We start from the raw sequence: 15,046 nt of genomic DNA on the forward strand, positions 1-15,046 counted from the left end.
ATTCAACACGGACTTTCTGAAAAACAACCGTTTAGCTTGAGAGAGTTACCGTGTTTAAATAAATAAATGAAATGAAATGAAATGAAATGAAATATGCCTGATTCCCCTTTTCTCTCCTTCTCCCTTCCTCCGTTCTTCGGGGCATGTTTCCCACTTCCCCGTAAGTATGATTAGGGGCATACGGGCCACCCCCATGGCTACGCCACTGTACCGTCAACGACATACCCACCAGTATTCTCTTGTCATTAAAATTCATGAAAAAGCTTTTACTACTTGATTCGGAGCAGGAAGGGATTTAAACAATTTATTTGTTGCTCTTCAGCCTCTTCTCTCCCTTTTTCAATCACTATTCTCACGCGAACAAGCTTAACAGCGCCTAGTAGAAATGGGCTCATTCATCTCGGAGATGTGTTTTATTATATATTTATATGAATTTTGTGGCGAGTAGCTTAACAGGGGCCAATCCAAAAAATGATAAGCTGGAAGGGTGATGAAGGGTCATGGCTATATACAAAGTGTTCCCGCAAAGATCCGCCGAACCTTTTATTACCGGTAATTTTGATTTTGATTTCAATTACATTCTTTCTGGAACATTTTGTGTTTCTCCTGCCCATTTATGAAACTTTTACTATTTTAAATTATCCATCGCGTCATTATAGCATTAAACAATGTAATATTTATGAAATTAGTATTTTAAATACTTATTTCGTCCGTATAGCATTTTTATATCAGCGTCCTTCCTTAAAGGTAAAGACCAGTATTGGAAACGCCTCAATTTCAAAAAATGAAATGGAAGCTCTCATTACCAATCATGTGAAAGAATATGTTTTGACTAATACATGATGATAAAAAATTTGCCAGGAAACCGCCTACTAATTCATATATTTGGTAAATTTGTTTCTCTCATGGTCTGTGAGAGATATAGGGTAGTCCCATATACATCTTTCTGTGTACAGTGCTTGTAACTTTACGAAGAATGGGCCAAATTTCTTATCATTTTGATGATTCCAGAACCTTGCAGATGCTAGATGCTAGATGATCAACCTTTTCTGATCGATTCCACAACGTTTCTTTCACAATGCAATCGCATGACCATAACTGGTCTTTACCTTTACAAAAAGGATGGTGTTTGATGTCTTCATAATTAAATTTATTAAAATTCATAAATACGCTGTGAACGTCATTAAGCTTTAGGTATTTCCAATCAATGAAGAAAGTCACTAAACGTTGGATGTTGTTTTGTTTTGTTTCGTTTTTCATAAATAATGGTCGACTCTATTATTGGTGGGATATGAGATAAAGAATATAGTACTCTATCGGTGCTTTTAATAAATTTACTCTTGACAGACGTGATTTCTTAAGTGACCCAACATTTCTTCCGCGACAACTGCTACTGGTTTCTTATTCGTCAAAGGTGCGGTGTTATTTTTAGGGTTGCGATTGAGTTATAGGTTATATTTAGGGTTAGGGTAAGATATAGTGTTAGTTTCAGGGTTCAAGTTCAGGAAACTGACGCGGAGCGATTGGCACAGGAGCAAGTGTTCATCCAGTGATTTCAATTTGTAAGGAAATTTCTGCTTGCACCCAGTAAATAAAGATCGCGTGCTCGATCTTGTAATTAAACACAAGTCAGAAAAAAGTTTCGGAACCAGCGGGATTTGAACGGGTTCAGCCTAAAATTCAATACTTTTTTTTCTCTTTTTCCTTTCTTATTGTTACGTATGGCAGGTATCGGATGGGCCATGGTGATGATCTCCGGCATGGTGGCCATCTACTACAACATCATCATGGCGTGGACCGCGCTCTTCTTCGTGCGTTCCTTCACATCGGAAGTCCCTTGGAAAACATGCAACAACACGTGGAACACGGACGCGTGTCAGGAGAACTCATCTGTTGCTATGGAGATGGGATTGAACATCACTAAGCGACCGGCCCAGGAGTTTTACTAGTACGTACACGAGGGGGACCGTTTATCTTCTTCAAAGAGAGAGAGAGAGAGAGAGAGTGAGAGAGAGAGAGAGAGAGAGAGAGTGAGTGAGTGAGTGAGTGAATGAACGAAAATAAGACAGACAATGAGCAACCACAACTGCAATTTGTCGTGCAGAATGCAGTTGGGCTTATTTCTGATTAGAATGCGAGAAGTCAATTATCCATTCGACGAAGGTTTGTTAAATCTTGATAGTTAAGTTACTTTCGTACACTAATTACGACCACTGGAGCAAGGGATTTAGCGCGATAAGCTCAACTCTGTCCAACAAAAGAATGACGTCTTTGCCGGCAAGCTACAGTAACATATACATACATACATTATACATATATAGATATACATATATATATATATATATATATATATATATGTATATGTGTGTGTGTGTGTGTGTGTGTGTGTTTGTGTGTGTATATGTGTGCGTGACTTTAATGACTTGATAAAGACGTAATGTACATCGAAAATATGTGGCCTAATACAATAATAAAGCTTTTAGATTTGAAGCAAGAATCTTCTTTTCTTCATTATTTTTTTTGCGTTTTGTATCTATTTATATGTATAAAAATAAACCTACAAAATAAGTTAAATATCAAACTTATATCGTAAACATGTCGGCCATCTTGACAGCCATCTTGGAAGATGTATTAAACTGAAATTACAAGTCAGTGCACCTCAAGTCTTGAAACATGCACGACTGCATTTTAGTGTGTCTTAAAACTGGTGGCAGCGGTGGGATTACATTTCGATATTAATAATACCTCCTTCTTTTGTTACCTTCAGTAACTACGTATTGGATGTAGACGGTCACAACCTGGACGACATGGGATCCATGAAGTGGGAACTGGTGATGTGTCTGCTTTTCTCCTGGATCGTCATCTTCTGCTGCATCTGCAAGAGCGTGAAGAGCTCCGGAAAGGTAAGGAAAATCATTGCCGAAACGGGTGTAATTCTCACGACTATAATATGCAAGAAGAATTGCATAACCTATTTTCCTTTTTATTTAAACGACTTTAAAAGACGCAAATGTTTCAGCACCCAAACTATATTTAAGAGAAGTAACAACGAAACGGTAATGAATATTGAAAGATTTGTATTTATTAATTTATTTATTTCACATATTTAAAAAAGTGTAGCCCGGCCAGCATGTACACTGGTTTTCATTGGGGCCCTTTGAAATACAAAAAAAAAAAATATATATACATTCCAAAAAACTAGTGAATAAGACAAAATTGAACAGATACTGAACAGAAAATTGAAAAGATGTATCTGTAATGAATGCTTCGTCTTCAGTTCATGTTGCAATCATCTGTTTCTTCTTCCAAACAGGTGGTCTACTTCACTGCGACCTTTCCCTATATAATCCTAACTATCCTCCTCATACGAGGGGTAACTCTACCTGGAGCTAGTATCGGGATCGACTATTACCTCTCCCCTCGCTGGGAGAAACTGAAGGAAACTGCTGTAAGTTATATCATTTGAGCGCGATTCTTGAAGTATATATTTCTCTTTTATTTGTGAGGGAAAGCCTTGGGGATTTTACATTCATTTTATTATGTGCCTACAGTGCCCCACTTAAATTTATTTATAGTTGGTTTTAAAAAAATTGGGAAGGGGGTCTTGATTTTTTGTTGAATGGGAGGGGGGAATTGAGCCCCGAGCCTCTTAGCAATCAATATTTCTTTCCTTCGCTGCATTCAACGGCATGAGATTGAATTAATTATCACGAAATTATCACGATCCCATGTAAAAAATGCTGCACGTAAAGCTTGTAAATAAAACCTATTGATTTCACTTTGTTATATGAGCTATTTCACTTTGTTATATGAGCGATAACAAAAGAACTATTAGATATTTGTATTATTTGTGTGTGATTCGATAAAAGGCAGAAAAAAGTTATGTGTTACATTAATAAATGAACATTAAGGTATTTACAAATGAATGAAACAATTAACTGAAAGAAATATGATTTTACTGTATACAAGATAAATAATACATTAATTTGTGAAGGTGTTGCTTATTAAATGTGATTTCTTTTTAATAAGCTTTAATCTTTTCTGTTGATTATTGAAGGTATGGGGAGCAGCAGCAACTCAGATCTTCTATTCCTTGGGGCCTGCGTGGGGCGGAGTTCTCACCTTCTCAAGTTACAACAAGTTCAACAATAACTGTCTTATGTGAGTACCTGTATTCATGATATCATAAATCTCTTAGTTGGGGAGTGTGAACACGCAGAAGAGTGAGGCAATGATCGGAAGTTTTTTTTTTTTTGGAAAGGATACATGCATTTCGTTACCTTCTCGAAATTTGATTTCCTGAATTTCAAATTCGTTTGATAATTATCTCATCTTGTTCTTTAAAAAGTAAGTTTTAGGTTACAAACGAGAAGAAAAAAACGAGGACACAACGCAAAGCATATCTGTAACACCACGATTTTTTTCTTTATTTAGAAGTTGCGCTTTCGTTGGTAAGACTGGGGTATTTACTTGACAAAATAACCATCTTCCGACGTTATGAACGCCATTTTATTTGTTATGACGTCATGACCTTTATCATCATACTGTTTGTTTCATTACAGAGATGCCATCTGTATCCCGATCATCAACTGCTTGAGTAGTTTCTACGCAGGCTTCGTCGTCTTCTCTACGCTAGGGTTCATGTCTTATAAGACCGGTATCTCCATTGACAACGTCGCGGTCAAAGGTCAATATCATCCCAATGTTGTCTGATGACGTGTATATTATATCATGAATATGTATGATTTTGAATGCTTCGAGTGTATTTCCTTAGGAATGCGTTTTAATGTAAGCGACTCGGGCACCCTTTGTTGCATGGGCGTGTAGCGCGCTATAAATTGTTGTATGTTCTTTTTATATATTTATTAATAGTAATATTAGGCAAAGTGGATTCGTTGAAAACTTATTTAAGAAGTTCATTGATGTAAATATATCAAGGTTAAGACACCGAAGCAGAACTATTATGGAAACCCAGTACATTTCGTGAAAAATAAGACATGTGTAAAGTGATTTATTGGATAACAATGATCAATGACATCTTTAAAATGTTGTTATTCATTACTTTGAGTGAACTTTATTTTATTTTATTTCATTATCCAAAAAATTACTATGATGGCGGAATCAAATTAGAAATTAAAAGGTTTTGTTTCATGTCAAACAAAGCGGTAATGTATCCGAAAGATACAGAAGTGTAACTTGGTTTGTTTGGGACTTTGTTTCACAGGTCCTGGTCTTGTTTTCGAGACGTATCCGGAAGCAATCTCCCAGATGCCTGCAGCCCCTTTCTGGTCCATTCTATTCTTTTTCATGTTCTTCCTTGTTGGACTTGATACACAGGTAATTAATCGTGGCCGCTGTTTCTCAAATTTTTTTGAAATATCTGCGAGTGTACTTAATATTATATTTATTTTTATAAACCGCATGTAACGATTCTAGGCCTGTGATTGGTTTAAAACTTCTGGGCAGTTTAGCGCAAAATATTGACCGGGTTTAGTTCTACTTGAGCATACAATGCATGGACGCAATAATTGCGCGCGTGAATTTAACAATGGATATGGGCAATGCTCTTAGACGTCGGGTATATTTTCTTGGACGTTTCAAATCAATACACTTCGACAGGCACACTGTGTTAATATATATATATATTTTTATAATTGGCACCGGTGATGCGGAATATAAACAAATGTTGCCTGCTAAGTTTTCGGATCCGAGTTAAAACTATGGCTTGGTTTTTTACACTTCAGCTATTTCTTGTTATATTTCAAATATGGAAGACATTTGAAGAGCCAACATTTTCAGGGGACATTTCTTTCAAAGATCCTCTTCCACACAAACTTAAGATGAATAAAAAAAAATTACAACTTATCGTTCACCTTCACCAGAACTCAACCTTCTCTTTGCTTTGTTGTTTGTTTAACAGTTTGGGATGGTGGAGACGGTTGTGAGTGGACTGACGGATTACTACCCCAACCATCTGAGAAAACATGGCACCTTAACGGCCCTCGTAGTGTGTGTCGTTTTCTTTCTTCTAGGACTACCCATGGCCTCCCAGGTATGTCATTAATGCCCCGGAATTATAAAACCGTTCGTAGTTTCGAAATTACACTATTTCTTTTTCAGAATAACATACCTTAACTATTTCATTTCCGAATTATAAACCCTTTCAATTTTCAGAATTTTAAACCCTTTCTTATTTTTTGGGATTACAAACCATATTTCATTTACGGAATTATGAATCCTATTTCTTTTTCGGAATAAAGAAACCCATTTCTTTTTCGGAATTATGAACCTTTAATTATTTTCAAATAAAAATAATGTAACCTTTTCCGTTTTCGGAATTGCGTACCTTATTTCGTTTTCGGAATACCTTACCCCGTTTCGTTTTCGGCATTACGTTCTTATTTCGTTTTCGGAATTACGTACCTTGTTCCGTTTTCGGAATTACGTACGCTATTTCGTTTTCAGAATTTCGTACGCCGTTTCGTGTACGGAATAACTTGCCCTGTTTGGGTTTTGGAATTACTACCCTATTTTGATTTCGGACTTCATACGTAGCCTATTTCATTTTCTAAAAATCGTGAACCCCATTTCATTTTCGGAATCAAGAATCCTATTTCAATGTCGGAATTACGATGCCTTTATCATTTTTCGGAAAAATTAACCATCGGAAAACCACATGTAACCACCATGTTTTTGTTTTCCTTCTATACAGGGAGGAATTTATATGTTTGAGTTGATCAACTGGTACAGTTGTTGGATATCCCTCATGTTGGTGGGCGTGTTCGAGTGTGTGGCTGTTGCTTACTTCTATGGTAAGTTATCATCACAATCATTCTAAACATTTACTTCAAGATTTGTTGTAAGTTCTAATTTCTGTTTGATAAATGGTAATATTCGTACCTATTTCGTACCCCAATACTGTATTCATGCGTTTCCAAAGGTAGTTTGATGTTTACCCTGGGTTTAGCTCAGCCAAATGGAGTGAGTACTTATATGCGTTTTTATTCGTTTTGTGTTTCGGGTACGAGTCCGCTACATGATATACGGTCAGAACTCATGCAAGTGCAACTACGTGCCCATTTCACTTATCACTGCTGTTGATTATATAAGGTGTTTAATTTCAAATATTTTTAGTCATCAAGGTAGTACAATAGTTAATTGAAATATTACAAACAAATCAAACACATAGCTAACGCACAATTCTGATCGGCTGTATCCGTATTTAAAGAAACTTTCGTTTAGATTTTTGAGTTGTGTATGATGCCTTTTAGTACGGTAGTTATTCATTTATATTTTATTATATTACGGTGCAAAATCTCACGTCTATAGGATGGTGCGACGACGATTATAAATATTGTTACTTGTTACGCGTCGTCAGGGGAGAACATAACATAGCGCGTCGACTAGGGGCGGTCTGCTCCAACCCTTTTTATTAGAATATTAATCACTTGCATTTCGATCACATCTATTTATCTCTCATTTTCTCTTATGTTCTAGGCGTGCGTCGTTTCACTAATGATATCAGACGCATGATTGCTGACTATACGTGGATGACACCTGTAGTCACTCCGCTACTCTACTGGTATAGTAGCTGTTGGTTGGTTATTACTCCTTCCATTATCGTGGTTAGTATTCCTCGTTTGAAATCTTTATCAACAACACTTGTGTACTTCGAAATTAAAATCAGTAATTATTAAGGAACTTTCTGAAGAAGAGATCTATATCGTACGTACTCAGAGATAGAAACATGTGTATTGTATGAAGTGTATCGTACGAACTTTACCAACTATAGAAAGATGTGAAAATATTATCAACAATTTTCGTTTTTTCACGGTGCTTCAAAATAGAAATAGTAGAAGACGGAGATTGGAAAGGGAATTTCTGAAGAAAGACAAAATAATTTCGAATTTTAAACAGCTACTGACTCGAAAGACAAATGTTAAATGATAAAAGTACTATGAGGTGGGCGAATGATTTTGTTTGTTAAAGCCGTATTGTATTTTTTAAATTTTCACTCCCTTAGTTCATCTCGGTCTTTGGAATGGTAAACTACGTTCCCGTTTACTTTGGGGACTACGTTTACCCCAAATGGAGTGAGATGCTCGGCTGGCTAATGGCCGTGGTACCTCTGTTCACGATCCCGCTCGTGATGATCATCAAGTTATTCTTTGCTTCGGAAGGAGAGACTTATGCTCAGGTAAGAGAAGTAGTTTAAAAAGGCAATTTGAAGAAGGTTATACGACTGTGAAGCTTTCCTGTTTTACAAAATGTGCGTACTTGTGCGAAATCACGCAACAAAACTAAGTATTTATTTAACATTTCAATGCAAAAGCGAATCAAATGATTGCTGAAATATCTCATGTCAGCAATACGAAACACAATTCAATAGATGTGCATTAGCCGTATATAAATAAGAATTTCATGAATATAATCAATTGAAATTGACGCAAGCTAACACAAGAAAAGTGCGCGTTAGGGTTTCAAACATTTAGTTAATTCTTGAAATTCAGAAATTATCTCAAGGTAATTAATATCTTGTTGATGGAAGTACTGTTCATGTAAATTCGGAAGGTTTGCATAAGAAAGGATCTCATTATTCATCTTAATATAAGAAACAAATTTACCTTTTCACAGTACTAGGAAATAGCATACACATTTTTTCTCTTTTCCAAATTTAATATTTTGTTCTTTAAACTGTAAATTTTTCTTTTTTTCCCTCCAGCGATTCATGTTTCTCCTTCGCCCGACACCCCAATGGGAAAACAAAGAGAGACAGTTTCAAGGCAAGAAGAATCCCAAAAGCGGATTCGGCAAAGACGTGGAGCTCGACTCCATCAAACAGATGTACGCGTGAGATTTGGACCGGAGGAGAGGACAATGGAAGGAGTATTTTTCTCCCGGCTGGTAACTGGTAGGAAAGAAAGGAACTTGCTGGTTTCGAGACGATAGGTGTTAGTTAATACGGGAATATTGTTCTCCCGATTTACGTGTGTAAGTTAGAAGCGAAAGTTATGCTATCGGTGTTATAACGGCAAGGGTTGTAAAAAGACGGGAATATGTTTTTCCCGATTTTGATTTGTGTTGCGGTAAGAGAAGACGGGAGTATTTGTTCTCCCGGTTTGTAAGATATAAGTAAGAATATTATTCTCTCTGTTTTTAGGATAGAAGAGAGGATTATTCTCTCGCTTTTAGGATAAGATGGGGTATTATTATACTCCTGAGTTATTAAGAAATCAAGGAGTATTATACTTCTGGTTTTTGGTGCCAAAAACTGGAGATTTTTAAATCTCGATCATGGAAGGAGGGAGTTTTTTTTAGTTTTTTTTTACATCAACTCGAAGAAGGGAAAGGAAGGGACGGGTGTGGGCAGGAGATATGGTTTGGGGGAAAGAATGGACCATTTTTATCCCTGAATTGGGACAGGTCGGAGTACTAACACCCGATCAGGTTTAAGGATGAGAAAACTATATTCCCAGGCGGGATAAAAATGGAGTTATATTATTCTACCGATGAGTGTGATGATGGTGGAAAAGAATTTTATTTTATTTTATCTATCATGGGAGAAGAGAGTAGGGTCATACTCCAGATAAAAGATCAACAAAATATTAGGAGCAGGATATTCTTCCGATTTAAAGGAAAATGGGCGCATTATACTTATGGTAAGGGGGTAGAAAAAATGTGCAGATATACTCCGGATAAAGAGAACAAATCGAGGAAGAAGGTTGGGATAGTACTACTCCGTGCGCAAGTGGTAGAAAGAAAGAGCCCACATTATTAAAACGAATGGTAGGGGCTGTTGGAGTTAGTCCAGAATCTGTTCAGGTTTTATTTTCTTTCTTTTTCCCGCGATCTCTCCCCTACCCGTTGCAAGCCGATAATCTGTGTGAAATCGATCGATTTTTGTTATTTCGTTTTGGCTTGCTAGGCGTAGCTTACAAATTCGGGACTCACGCCATCTTCGGCCTGCAGCGAGTAGGTGTAATGATCCATCTTGTTTAGTGGAGATCGTAAAAATTTAATCGGCCAGATTCTGGACTGGGGGGGGGGGGGGTGTTGATTCATCTAAAGTTTTGTTAAACTTCTTTTACATTCAGAGAGTCTGAGCTTTACATTTATTGCTTTGCATATTGTATATTTCATCATGTTATTATTTAATCGATTTTCCATGCTGTGTTTCGTGTTCCATTTGTCATGTAAAAAGTGTAGTTCGATACAAATTGGTTACGTTGTTATTTAAACGTTCATATAGTGGGGAGAGGGAGGGGCACTACAATAGAGGGTCAATATGCGAGAGGGGCACTGCGATAGGTGTGTGCAACTCTTCGTAGACGGTGATTCTTATTATTCTAAGAAATACATTTTATTAAAAATGTGTGAGGTGTTATGATGAAGATTTTATCTTAGGTGCCTTTAATGATACCTAATCTCTAGTGCAATTAAAGATTCCTATACTAGAAATCTTACTTTGCTGAATTAATGGTTTTTATACTGAAAACGGTGCCACGTTAGTGTACATAAGCGGAGGTTGTAGTTACATGTAATTGTTTGCTTTATCTTTAAAAAAAAAAGAGGATGGTTGTTATGCTTAATGTACGATATGTCGTATGAATCATGAAATAATATATGTACATGTACTTCCAGTAATTGCTTACATTTAGTCTAAATGACACATATTTAGTTCAAATGACACATGCCAAGGTGAACAAACTTTTGATTCTACCTCACACTATCCCACCCGACATTTTACTTTTAAGTTTATATTGATATTTCCTGCCACTTTTGGAGAATTTCGAGAACCTGGTTCAGGCTATCGTTATCATCATTTGAAATTCGTCAAAGATAAAACGAAGAAAACCGTGAATACAAGACAACAGTAAGAAGAGGAAGAGATTGGAAGGAATAAGAAACTATTTATTATGATCACTGTGTGATTTTGAAGAAATCTTGCTCCACATATGCATTCTCGAAATCTGTATTAAAAAAAAATGTATTTTTAATTTAAGGAGATATTACATTATCGTGCATACAATACTTCCATATTTCCATAATTGTCATCATTACCAACAATGACGTGGCTGGTGATTTTACGATGATACGCACACGCACATTTCAAAGCTAAGTCATAATACTTGACATGACGTCATAATGCATTGTCGCACAATTTGCGTTCATGTCGATGGCTAAATCGACGAAGTACAGTATCATGTATACTTAACGTTTATGATCACAGAGTAATCCATATAAAATTATATATATACATTTACGTGATATTTTATAATAACCGGGTGATCGGTGCCTTCGGAATATCATGAAAATAATATAATTTTTGATCAGGGTATTAGTAATTAATCGAATTCTCCATTATGCAATATTTTAAATGTATAAGTTAAATTAAACTAAAATTTAAAAGTTGTACTGAGGATCGTTACAACCAGGCGAGGGGACGACAAAAGGGATGCGATGAGGTGATATAAATCGTATTTCTAATTTCCCTAAACTTTCTTACCAGTACTTGACATTTCCTCAGGCTTATGGCTGCGATAAACTACACCCCCCCTCCCCCTCCCCTCCCCCTCAACAAGATAAAGGTTCAGTGTCCGAACATGAACACGCAGTCTCTGGTATACACAAAACAGTATTTGAAGCAAGTTTTGATTAATATTAATTATATATTCCATTCTTTACTCGAGATATATAGTTCTGGCTCATCATTATCCCTGAGTAATGAAAATATAGATGACATGAACGGTGCTCTATCCAAAATCCACCATTGTGAAGATTACTTTCACTCGGTAAAAGTAGTTTGAAAGCCACCATGAATTCCTATGCAAATTTGAAACTGTGTTTTAACTTTTGTTCGCTTTAGCATTTACTCGTGCATTAATTTTGCCCTGTTGTGATTATTGTTCAGAGCAAATCGTCTACAGTCTTACTTGTTCCATTCGGTTGTTATTAGACATTTTGGTAGTGTGCTGTTTTGTGTGGTGATGAGGTTGTCTAGGACACTCGCTTTACGTTCTGTGCGTGTCGTTGTTCACGCGGCCAATTTGTTCGAAGCGAACTTCAGCCATCAAGAATATATATTTTTGTCGTATCACGTTCTCTACTCGTGGCGGAGGCCTGAGCCAGAGCAGCAAGTATTATATCTTGGATTCGTCTCGATTCGTGGAGGCGCAACGGCAACTTGGAATATTTCCAAAATGTTTTTGCGCTTTTGCGAAACTAGACAATCTAGCCGATGTGTAAGGAATTTTAAAAACAAACCAAAAAACAAGAGAGAAGTAGAAAGAGCTAGAACTGTTTAGAACATCCAAAGTGACGCATTGTGACTTCGGCATTAAATAACGATTTTTCTTCCAACGGTAGAGGGAGACAGAGCTCAGTTGCTTTCCTGGATCTGTCTTAAGACCTACCAGAACTTTTAAATACCGTAACAAATGTTTAAAACCAAAGATAATTATAATCAAGTCTTTCCTGTCATCTTATGTATCACGGACTAAAAGGATTCTACGCTCGAATTTAATCATGACTGGTGATTGTTTGTGTTTGTTTATTTATGACAGTAATGTTGTTTATATTTTGAGGTAAGGTTGATTTATGATTTCACCCAGTGTTAAAGCCAAAGATGTATGGACCACCGTTAAGAATTGTATGAATGTATTGCCTTGTTTATTATTTAATAGTCATGGAATTATTACCCATTTATTTAATTTATTTTAATCAAAGACGCTCTCAGTTGTATATACAGTTAACATTAAAATAGTCTTACAAGTCTGTGCTATTGGATTGGGTTTAATATGCAGTTATTGCCCGTATGTAGTCCAGGAAATCGAGATTTATTAAGTGTATTATTTATTTTTTTATTTATCAAGTGTTTAGCAAGTGTCTTTGTTGGTTTGAGTATATAAGTGTATCGATAAGAATTAGGACACTTCAGGTCATATTCTAGTTATTAAGTTAAATCCGACTTTGGATAACTTAGACTGCAGACTACACAACTTCCATTGTTAAACCCGAATTTGAACAAAAGCGTAAGCCCAGTGACGGGTTTAAATTTGAGTATGAATCGGGCCATCGATGTTATAATGATATGTCACATGAATTGCCAAAGTTAGTGGAATATCCTTAATGAAGACACTCGAATACATGGGGGGGGGGGGGGGGTTGGGAGGGGCGTTGAGGCGTTGTTTCAACTGATGTGTCATAATTTTTATTGATTCATGGGGTAGAATATGGATATACTCATGAAGACGCTCCAAATCTCTAAGGAAAGTCATTCATTAATTCATGTTTTATTTATTTATTTTTTAATGTTTGAAGTGGTTGAAGAGCCTAGTTTTATGAAGTTACATTGTGTGGAGTTCATGAATTCTCACCCACCGCTATTTATGATTCTTCCCTCTCTCCCAGTCTTTCTCTTTTATTTTCATCTGTTCCCTTCCAATTTCATCGTTTTCTATCCGTTTTCCCTATAATTCATGTTCTACCATAATGTTGTGTTGTATGCATCCATTCATGTTTTACAAAACATCAACTCTATTAAGTTATCAATTTTTTACACTCCTGAAGGAAGATGTATCTTTATGTTTACTTATTCTCACATATTCGTAATTATATTCACAATGTATTACACAGTCTCGTTTTAAGTTGGCAAAATATACTGTACACTGACACCCATTCCATTCGTAGTTCAGTATCCTATCGTAATTTTCAAAAATATTTTATTAAGTCTTATTCTCCTTTTCAAGCATTTATTAGGGCAATTTTATAGTTCATATTTCAGCTCATTTGTTTGAAATTTTGATTTAAGAGGGGCGGGGGGGGGCTGGAGGGCTTTTTAAGCGTTAAAAAAGTGCATCGAGGTTGTAGGAACCCTCGGGATGAGTGACGATTGATATTGTATCGCCTGGCTGGAATGCTCCCCAGGGAGTGGAGAATATGCTCATATTTTATGCGGGGAAAGCCGGAATCCGATAACCGGGGTAATAATATATCTCTATTATATTAAGCGCTATATAAACGAAGAATATTATTATTGGTACCATCATTATCATATAACAGTTATTGCAACTAAGAAGTAAAAGAGGTAAAACAGAATGCTAAGAATAGTGATTATAGTACTTAACCTTGGTTTTTAGATAAAACGCTTTATAATATTTAAACCAACGTTGCCGTCCAAATAGATTTTCTCGTTTGCGTCGTGTGACGTTTTCTGTGGTGAATTGAGTTTGAGTTTCTTTTAGTAATTATTTGATATAGGCACCGTCAAATGTATTGTTATTCTGTTGTCTGCGTATAACCGAGCGTATAATCTACAGAAATTATAAGTTTGAGAAAGTTGGAGAAACGTATTTAAAAGTACTGCTCACCTGTAATAATTATAACTTAAGAAGGTAATATCGTAGAATGTTCATTGTTTATATTTTTCTTCATTTTTTCCCTTCTATTTGATCGTCTTTGAAATGTGAGCAAAGTAGCTAAGAAAGTCATGCCATTGTGAACAATAAAAAGTTCATCAGACAAACATGAAAATGAAGTTTTTAGTCAGTTCTTACTGTTGGGTGAATTGTTAGAGTTGAAGTTGAGTTCTGGTCATTCGATTGTTTTGTGAAAGAAACGGTGTGGAATCGACCAGAAAAGGTTGATCATCTAGCATATAAGTATTCGTGTGTATTGCAAGGTTCTGGAATCATCCAAATTATAAGATATTCGACCAAGTCTTGGTGAAGTTACAAGCACTGTACACAGAAAGATGTATATGGGACTACACGAACACGTGGTGTAAAAATCCGTCCTGATTTTTACGATGTTACATGCCATATTTAGAATATGAAGGCATTTGAAGAGCCATGCTTTTCAGGTAACATGTTTCATCTTATGTTCTTCCACACTTGCATAATAACAATGATAACGCTCAAAAATAATTTTTCACCGCTTCCCAGAACTCAACCTTCTCTTTAAGAGTCGTGTGATTGATGATAGCATAAATGAGATGAAAAATTAACATAACACGAACGCAAAGAATTTCGAAAAATACTTTTAGGAT

At 36.1% G+C, this 15,046-nt stretch overlaps 1 protein-coding gene across 2 annotated transcripts in view; it reads left to right on the forward strand.

The window, feature by feature from the left end:
* Window positions 1–14,532, forward strand: part of LOC590977 (sodium-dependent alanine transporter 2) — a 53,917-nt gene extending 39,385 nt beyond the window's left edge. Inside the window, 11 exon segments of one of the 2 annotated variants that reach the window (NM_001146195.2) lie at window positions 1,729–1,948; window positions 2,768–2,903; window positions 3,314–3,448; window positions 4,058–4,161; window positions 4,563–4,687; window positions 5,225–5,337; window positions 5,921–6,052; window positions 6,713–6,812; window positions 7,498–7,625; window positions 8,024–8,197; window positions 8,723–9,301. In NM_001146195.2, the coding sequence (NP_001139667.1) occupies window positions 1,729–1,948; window positions 2,768–2,903; window positions 3,314–3,448; window positions 4,058–4,161; window positions 4,563–4,687; window positions 5,225–5,337; window positions 5,921–6,052; window positions 6,713–6,812; window positions 7,498–7,625; window positions 8,024–8,197; window positions 8,723–8,854 (1,499 nt within the window). In that variant the 3' untranslated portion in view covers window positions 8,855–9,301. 2 annotated transcript variants of the gene reach the window in all.
* The last annotated feature ends 514 nt before the right edge of the window (window positions 14,533–15,046 follow it).

The sequence above is a fragment of the Strongylocentrotus purpuratus genome, unplaced genomic scaffold (genome assembly GCF_000002235.5).
Source record: "Strongylocentrotus purpuratus isolate Spur 01 unplaced genomic scaffold, Spur_5.0 spur5_scaffold_11, whole genome shotgun sequence".
In the NCBI taxonomy this organism is placed as follows: Eukaryota; Metazoa; Echinodermata; class Echinoidea; order Camarodonta; family Strongylocentrotidae; genus Strongylocentrotus; species Strongylocentrotus purpuratus.